The sequence below is a fragment of the Lygodium microphyllum genome, chromosome 22, assembly GCF_053477565.2.
Source record: "Lygodium microphyllum isolate KBCC chromosome 22, Lygodium_microphyllum_v1.1.10, whole genome shotgun sequence".
Taxonomy (NCBI): Eukaryota; Viridiplantae; Streptophyta; class Polypodiopsida; order Schizaeales; family Lygodiaceae; genus Lygodium; species Lygodium microphyllum.
The window spans coordinates 49,251,864-49,260,318 of record NC_141156.1 but is presented as its reverse complement, the minus strand read 5'-3'; the positions used below and the strand labels follow the sequence as shown (position 1 = coordinate 49,260,318).

The window sequence follows — 8,455 nt, the reverse complement described above, 5'->3', positions numbered from 1 at the left end:
AGTAGACTTTTACAAATTTCTAAAGTCTTAAATGTTTCATCCTTAGAACTTAGAAGTCCAAGGTTGTTTTTTTTGGATAATTCTCACATTAAAATTAGCAAAAAGAAAAGCTGGGCCAGGGTTTAGGTAGGTAGGAGCCAGGCCATGGACTTTGACAATGGACAAAAGGCAGGACAAAAAGACACGTGCTTGTATATGTGTGGGGTACATTATACAAGAATAAACATATTATATATATATATAGTTTTTTAATCCGCCTATTTTATTCTCTCTCCTGGCTGGTGTACTCATTGTCACCGGCTTACGAGATAATTGCAGCTGATTTTTTTTTTTGGTCCCCTTTCGGCTTTATCATTTTTTATTTTTTAAATCGGCTCTTTAGATGTTTAAAATAATAAGGTTTCAATCTACAGGTAACGGGTTATTATTATATAATTATGGAAATGCTCCTAATTATTATTTTTTGGGGGAATTAAAAAAGTGCTTTGCGTCTGAGGGCTTGCTGTCAGGTGTTCGTTGTTCTTGCCCCTCCTGTCTCTTTGCCAGAAAAGAGGAAAAGGAGAGAGAGAGAGAGAGAGAGGGAGAGGGAAGAAGACTTCCGTGCAGCTGCCTTTGTTTTTGCCTTCTTCAACAGCAAGAACAAACAGTGACAGAAAATGCCATCTCCTTTTGCAGGTAAGCCCTTCCTCCTTTCTGCCCCTTTCCTTTGATGTCATTTATATGAACGATTACAGAAGAAGAAGAAGACGAAGAAGAAGAAGAATAAGAGGAACCCTTACAGAAGAAGAGGAAGAAGAAGAAGGTAAAGAATAAGAGAAACTATTACAGAAGAAGAAGAAGAAGAAGAAGAAGAGGAACATTTACTAAAGAGGAGGGAGAAGAAGCATAAGCAACACACCTGGAGAAAGAGAAAGAGGAAGAACCGGAGGAAGCACACGGTCTTACCTCCCGTTGTTACTGCCTTTTGAGCTGGAACTTGGCGTGATCCGTGAAGAATTTAGGAAGTTGAGGACGAAGAAGAAAATTCGTTAACTTTCGCCTGTAGTTCTTCTCTTGAGCTGAAACCAGGCTTGCTGTCGTATGAAGAATTTAACTATGGCCTAGTCTAGTTGGGAATTTATGAAGGCGAGAAGGAGGAAGAAGGCTTGCTTTTCTGTGTTCTTCTTTTAAGTTGAAACTAGCTCACTTTCGGAAATTGATGTTGTGATTTAGGAAGAAGAGGAAGTAGAAGGAGGTTTACTTCAGCTGTTGCTGTCGTATGAAAAATCTAGCTATAGCATAAGCTACGGGAGTTTAAGAAGAAGAAGAGGAGGAAGAAGGCGTTTACTTTCCGTTGTTGCTCTCTCTTGAGCTGAAACTAGGGTTGCTATTGCATGGAGAGTTTAGCTGTGATGTCATCTATGAGGAATTTAGCTATGACAGAATCTATGAAGAGGTCAGCTATGGCATACTTTCCTTGTGAATCTTGTTGTCGTTTGTAAAGTTTCAAGGCTATATGAAAATTTAGTAATGACTTGGTTTGTTTCTCCGGAGCTTGCTGTTTTCTTGCTAAATGGAACTCATTTTCAGTTTGTGAGGGGCTAAGCTGTATTTGACATTTGTGGAGGCTGTGCTGTCTATTTGCAGGAAATTTGAGAAACCGAGTTTGAGATCCACATCTAGCCATCTTGTATGCAGTTGTGAAACCCTGACTTGACATTGTCTATTGTTGAATTGGCTATTCTTGCTCACCATAAACAGATGCATTTTGCTTTAGAGCCTTGCTAGTCTGCCCATCACACACATCTATTTAGTTCTTTGGCTGTATTTCAAAGGAGGACTTGAACGCTTAGTTGTTTCATAACCAGAGCGGTATTTCTAAGCAGAGAACTTGAAAATCTTAGCTGCATATTGAGCTAGAACCTCGAAGAAGGCAGATTTCCCACTGTTTATCAAGATCGTCTATTCATCCCTTTCACAAGAATTCAATGGAAAATTTTGAGCACCTGTTCAAGCTAATTGGAGCTTTGATGCTAGATGGTGCTGAAGGTAGAGCTTAATCAGCTATATTACTTGAGTAAGGCGACCTTTTACCATCTTTCAAGCAATAGTGACATTTTAGAAAGCCTATCCCAAGGCATGGGGGGCAACCTTCCTCTGAGTCTCTCAGCACCTCCACGGAAAAGGCGGGCAGGTCTGCGTCGCAAGCTTGCAGGACGGGGTTCATGTCGTGCCAGTTAGTTTAGAGTTAAAGAAGGCTTGTGCAAACAAGCAACTACTGCACTGTATCTTTGCTTTAGTTGAGCAGCTCTGGGTTCTCCAAGGAGACTTACAATCACTTACACACGGGCATCCAGTTGTGTTCGATGGCTTTGAGGGAGATTTTAAGCAGGCTTTGCTCCAAGACAGGCTGGTGTTATGCTGTCTTCTGGAAGCTCAAGCGGCAGAGTCGCATGTAAGCTTTCAGTTTGGTCGTTACTTCTCAGATTGTTAAAGAGTACTTGTTGCATAGCACGTCCAGTGTCTGCTTAAAATCATTGCTAAGATTATTTTGTGCTCTAAATTTGTAGGGTGTTGACTTGGGAGGATGGGCATTATGAACACCATCCCTCCACGAACTTTGGAGTTCAAGGGGGCAATGATTTCTTGGGAACCATTGGAAACAACCAGGGTTCTCAGCTTGAAGCAGGCTGTTCAGAAGGGCAAATCGAACATGCCGTGGCAAAAATGTCGTATTGTGTTTACTTTATGGGTGAAGGGTAAGATCATGTCTCCTATTCATTTTCATGGTATTTTGCAGAATTCTTTTATAGGTCATTGGTTGTCCTTTACTGAACTCATCTCCCAAGGACACTCTTATTTTCCTTGAGATAAGCAAGGCTGTTGAATGCAGTTTCAGGATCTGAAGCTTGACCATAGTATACTGTACTTTGTTTCTATGTGTTCACAGTTGTGCCTTTTTTTCTCATGGCACAGTATAATTGGTCGAGTGGCATTCACTGGCAAACATCAGTGGGTATTTGGTGATGGAGAGAACAATATTACAAGAGCTACTCCAGGAGGTGTTGTAAGTTACTTCTCTGAAAAGTTATTTTCTGCATGCAAGCAGTGGGTATTAGGCATTGATCTGATGAAGCCCTGTCACGTGTATGATGGATCATAAACTGCCTTCCCAAGCATTGTATCTCCAAAGTGGTTATTGTGTCATTTGCTTGTATATGTATCCTTGTTTATTTTCACTTTTAAATGATTGGTCTGCATAATCATTGCAAGATATGGTGTGCAAAATTTGAATCAAATTTTTACATAACAAAGGGCTTTTTTTCCTGTCTGCATAAAGAACTTACACTCTTGTTGATATTCTCAAGATTTGCATTGTAGATCTTTATGAACAGTAACTTTGCATGTGTCTGAATGCAACCTTTGTCATTACACTGTTACAGTATCCAGCTGGATGGCAAGCACAGTTTGATGCGGGAATCAAGGTGATGCGTTAATTGATTCTTCATGATGCAAGCATCTATGCCCCCCACCTGGCACCCCAAAACAAAAACCCCCCATGCACAAAACAAAAAACCCAAATGGGAAACACATGCAGTTTTTAAATCTTGTTCTTGGTGTATATGTGTCAATACAGACCATTGCAGTCATAGCCGTTCCTCAAGGAGTTCTGCAACTTGGTTCCACTCAAATGGTAACTTTTCTTACTGGTTGTCCGGATTATGAATGTAAACAGGAAGTCAGCAATAGAGTGTATTCAGGATGGGTTTGAACTTACACATGTATTTTCACTTTTCTGTAGGTGCAGGGTGTAACATAATAATGACTAGAACCTCATTTTCTTGAATTTCATATCTTGATCAGCACACTACTTCACTAGTGATAGATGTAACGACATTGTGCTAGAAAGCATAAGTACTGTCAGTGTCTTTTTCTGAGTCGTTGTAGATTAATTTGTTGGTTTCATGCAGATTATGGAGGATATGGAATGGGTCAACCATGTCAAGTCTGCCTTTGCTGCCCTTCAAGGTGTGCCAGGAGCATTCCTATCTGACCTATTGTCTGAAGGGCAAGGCGGGGTGAAACGTGCTACAAACACATCAAGAATTTCATCAACAATAGCAGGAAAAAGCACTAGTGGACAACCAAGGCAGGCTATTGCAAGTAACAATAGTGATGCACATGGTCCAGTATTGCAATCAGGTATTATGGGGACTGAAGCAAGGTTGGGGTCAGTAAAAGGGCCATCACGTGTTCCGGGATTCTTGCCGACAGTGGAAACAACTGGTGAGACTCTGAAAAGCATGTCCAAGCCATCTGACTTGCAGCAGGTTCTAGGAATGACTGAAGCAGGAGGGCGGAGGCCTGGAACATTACCTTCTGCACCTTACATTTCTGAGTCTTTCTCAGGCATGTCATCACTTACAAATGAGTCATTCCCATTGTGGGGAGATCATTCAAGTAGCTATATTGATGAGACTGAAACTGAAACTCAGAACAATTCTTTGAAAGGTCAGGATCAGCCTTTGAAAGGTCATGACCAGCCTTTGAAAGGCCACAATCAGCCATCTTCAGTCGGTTTCACTGGCAACATATGGGCAGGTCTGGATGGCGGTATTCCATCAGAGGTTATCTGTAATCAAGAAGACCCAGGTTCGAACACAGTCTCCTCTCTGAACAAGGTGTTGGACCTGAAAAATGAAGAAGGTCTTTTCAGACTACCTACTAACAGCAATCATCAACTGCAAGCAACACCAAGTGCATTGACATCTTTTGCACACGCTAAAGTCAATGGAACAATCCCTTTTCTGCATCAGACATCTTCAGCAGTTCCTGACCTTACTAGCAGCCGGCTGACACATCATGATGCCGGTGTAGATAACATTTATAATTTGCCTCTGGTTGAGTGTCATACTACGGAAGAAGGTATTGCAGAAAGCATATGCACCAGTAATTTGCATTCAAATTTGTGTGAGTGCACCCCTACAGGTCAGGATTCCTTGTGCTCTATAACAGGGCTAAATGTTTGGGATAGGCAGAATGTGGATGTTGCTGTGTCCAATTGCATGCCTCAAAGTACCCCAGTAGAAGTCAAACTGGACTGCAACAACCTGGAGGCTACTTCTGGAAGATTTGGCACCAAAAGCCCTGCTTCCAGAGGCCTCATGGGTTTTGACAAGTATTTGGATTCTGTTGTAAGGGAGCAAAGTGGGATGTGGGATTGTAGCTTTCCAATTGGAGATGAGCTGTCTCAAGCATTGGGCCCTGCTTTCAGAGGGCGACAGGACAAGGACCTCTGGGATGAGATGCTGCCACATTCTGGTGGGAACCAAGCTTCCCATCAGGTGTCAGAAAGGACATGTGGCATTCCCGAGCATGTGCCTTCAAAATGGGATTCTAACTTTTTGAAGGACAATGTGCCCTTAGCAGATGTAAAGTCTGAAGCTTTGTTAGATGCAGTGGTTGGCAATGCTTCTAGTAGCTTCCAATCTATTACAACAAATACCGATGATTGTTATTCTAGCAAGACGACATTTTCTTTGTTAGATAGTGAATTTCCTGTTTTAAATGCGCCAAAAGAAGCAGACTCTGAGCATGTTAGGTGCTATACTTCTCACAACTCTCTCGCTCACTGCCGTGGGCAAACTGTGCCGGAGGGAGTTCCTGTAGGTATACAGAATGTAAATAGGGCTGGCGATCACTTGAACTTCCATGCGTCCACAACTGACTCATCATTCAGGACTATCCTGAGTGCTTTTTCAGACGATATGCAAACTATGAAATCCAATAGCACACATGCTTCACAATCAAGAAAGCCTGAGGAGCCCACTAAAACAAGCAGAAAGAGGGCTAGGCCTGGGGAGAGTACCAGACCAAGGCCCAAAGATAGGCAGCAAATCCAGGATCGAGTACGAGAATTGAGGGAGATTGTTCCAAACGGATCTAAGGTGAATCATTGTTACATTTTTTTTGTGTGGATAGTTAGTTTATACACAATCTTGTGGTGCTAATGATAGAAAGAGTTTGTTTTTTGTTGCAGTGTAGCATAGATGCTCTTTTGGAGAAAACGATCAAGCACATGCTCTTCTTGCAGAATGTCACTCTTCATGCTGACAAGTTGAGGAAAAGTGGGGAGCTCAAGGTAAACCATTTTTCTTCCAGTTTAAGCATGTACACAAAATTCTATATTTTTGGCAATCTTTTACTAATTACGTTCTGTGCAGTGTGTAAACACTGGACAGCATTCATGTGGACTTGTTTAAAAGTTAGTGTTTGTTTCTTTTTGTGCCAAGGTTGGGTATTCAGTGATGAAAGGTCCGGTTCTATGAAGATGTTAGTTTAGGTTGTCACAGTAGTTGTGGTGACTGTAATTGTAATGAGTGATGCCTTTCTTTTACACTCTAGGTATTGGGAACTAGTAACAATGCACACCAGAAATAGAATGACAATGTTTTCTGAACCAAACTGCTGCTTACAAGAATACAAGCCATCCTGTTGCTTAATTTTATTCCCTCTTATGAGTAAAAGGTATGGTATGCAAGACTAGCGACAAAGTCTTTCTTGGCTCTTGGACCAGTATCCAAGTAGGTATCTGTCTCCCTATGACAGGGTGTGATAGGGATGCTCTTCTGATTCATGGCTATGCATTGCTTGTTTATTCTTCTCATTCATGAGCAACCACGATGATGTTCAGTCGAGCTTTGTTTTCTCTTTTTGACAGTTTTTTAAAAAAATTCGGGGGGGGCGGGGGGGGGGTGTGTGTGTGTGTTGGACAGAGTCTGTTTTAGCTAGAACTCTATATTATTTGATTATAAGAACATTATAAGTTTGTGCTTCTGTACAAAAGACTATATATGTCGTGCATCTCTCTGAATCTGATTATAGCCTGGAATCCTGAAGGAAAGTTACATTCTGACACAGTTTTATGTATTTGTTTTCAGGATGATGTTGAGAGTGGTGCCAGCTGGGCTCTAGAAGTAGGTGGTGATGAATTGGGATGCCCTATACTTGTCAAGAATCTTAGTCAACCTCGTCAATTACTTGTAGAGGTGCTACATTCACCATGGGTTGATTTTTTTGGAGCTTAGTTATGCCCATTTGATTCTAATATGGTAGTTATCGTAACAGATGTTTTGTGAAGAGAGGGGTCACTTCCTAGAGATAGCAGATGGAATACGAAATTTGGGACTCACCATTTTGAAAGGTGTCATGGAATCTCGGACTGATAAGATATGGGCTCGGTTTGTGGTTGAGGTATGGGTTTAGTTGTTTGTCTTAGGTTGTTTTCTCTTTATGTCTGGCATTGTGTTTGTGTTTTAAAGTTTTAAGCACAATATAGTACATCATGTAAGGCTGGGTAACATGATGATCGTGGGTTTAGTTGTCTAAGGTTGTCTTCTCTTTCGTTGAGATTTTTAAGCACAATTTAAATTGTGTGATGCAGGCTAACAAGGATGTCCACCGAGTGGACATAATGATATCATTAATGCAGCTGCTGCATGTCAATAATAGTGGCAGCAGCTCATCCATGACAATGGCCAGCCAATCAGGTCCTATGAGATCCTCTCAATGAATGGACACCTGTAGGTTGCCACTACCATGGTGACAGGTGAACCAGAATCAAGCGAAGACCTGACTGAGCAAATCTAGCCACTCAAAGCTTCTGTAGACTTTAAAGTAACAAGAAGGTTCCATGCTGGGAGCGGACCTTGGACCTTGGATGTTCCATGGTCTCACCACGACTGGCAATCATAGCATTACTTGTTGTTTCAGTACAAAGGTACTTCAGTTCCAGCTGTCAAGCTTTCATCCCAAGTTTCTGTGCTCCAAGAGGTTATCCCAAACTGCTTGCTAATGCTAGAAGAAACTTCTCACACTGGCACTCATTGCCCATGATGACCTTTCTGCGGATTTCTTCTGTTACAGTATTACCATGATTACTTTAAAGAAATGCTAAAGGAAGTTTAGCAGCAAACCCCACAGGCAGACTGCCAACAGAGTGATGGGGCTTTTTCTTGTTTTTACAATAATATAGTACTATTACTGATGAGAATTAGCAGTTTCACTATTTATTTCTTAATGCTGTACCAGTTTCCTTTGGACACATTTGTACCATTTTATTGAAATGTCAGATAGGTTGCTGCAGCATCTTATTATCTAGCAAGATAATGGCATGGTTAAAGTAAGCCCGTATGGCGGGGCAGCTTCTGTGCAATCTACTCCACCATTACCTTTATAAAGTAACATCATCCGGCCACAACAGCTTTCTTTCTTTTGCTACTAACATAGGCTTTGATTCATAAGCACAGAAGGTGAGGCTTATTATGTAGGACTAGGATGCCCAGACGTATGTTTGCAAGAATTCTTGCTTCTCTAATTTCCAAAGATTGTCTGTTGGGTTTCAGCGCTAGGTTCTCAGAGGGCTTTCGTGTTTCCATATGTGCTTAGTTCCTCACTTTTCTGGTGGGCTCTGGTA

General features: G+C 41.5%; 1 protein-coding gene across 3 annotated transcripts; it reads left to right on the top strand.

The window, feature by feature from the left end:
* Positions 1 to 520: 520 nt before the first annotated feature.
* LOC148017128 (transcription factor bHLH155-like) lies at positions 521 to 8,139 on the top strand. 3 transcript variants are annotated; one of them, XM_087662376.1, is made up of 12 exons: positions 541 to 675; positions 1,213 to 1,435; positions 1,627 to 2,434; positions 2,550 to 2,738; positions 2,956 to 3,046; positions 3,423 to 3,464; positions 3,617 to 3,673; positions 3,951 to 5,927; positions 6,020 to 6,121; positions 6,921 to 7,028; positions 7,108 to 7,233; positions 7,424 to 8,139. In XM_087662376.1, exons 3-12 carry the CDS (start codon positions 2,346 to 2,348, stop codon positions 7,550 to 7,552), a joined length of 2,910 nt encoding a protein of 969 aa, XP_087518502.1. In that variant the 5' UTR covers positions 541 to 675; positions 1,213 to 1,435; positions 1,627 to 2,345; the 3' UTR covers positions 7,553 to 8,139. The 3 variants fall into 3 exon arrangements, with proteins under 3 accessions (XP_087518503.1, XP_087518502.1, XP_087518501.1); XM_087662377.1 differs by lacking the exon at positions 1,213 to 1,435 and having other exon boundaries at positions 521 to 675; XM_087662375.1 differs by lacking the exon at positions 541 to 675 and having other exon boundaries at positions 700 to 1,435.
* Positions 8,140 to 8,455: the final 316 nt, after the last annotated feature.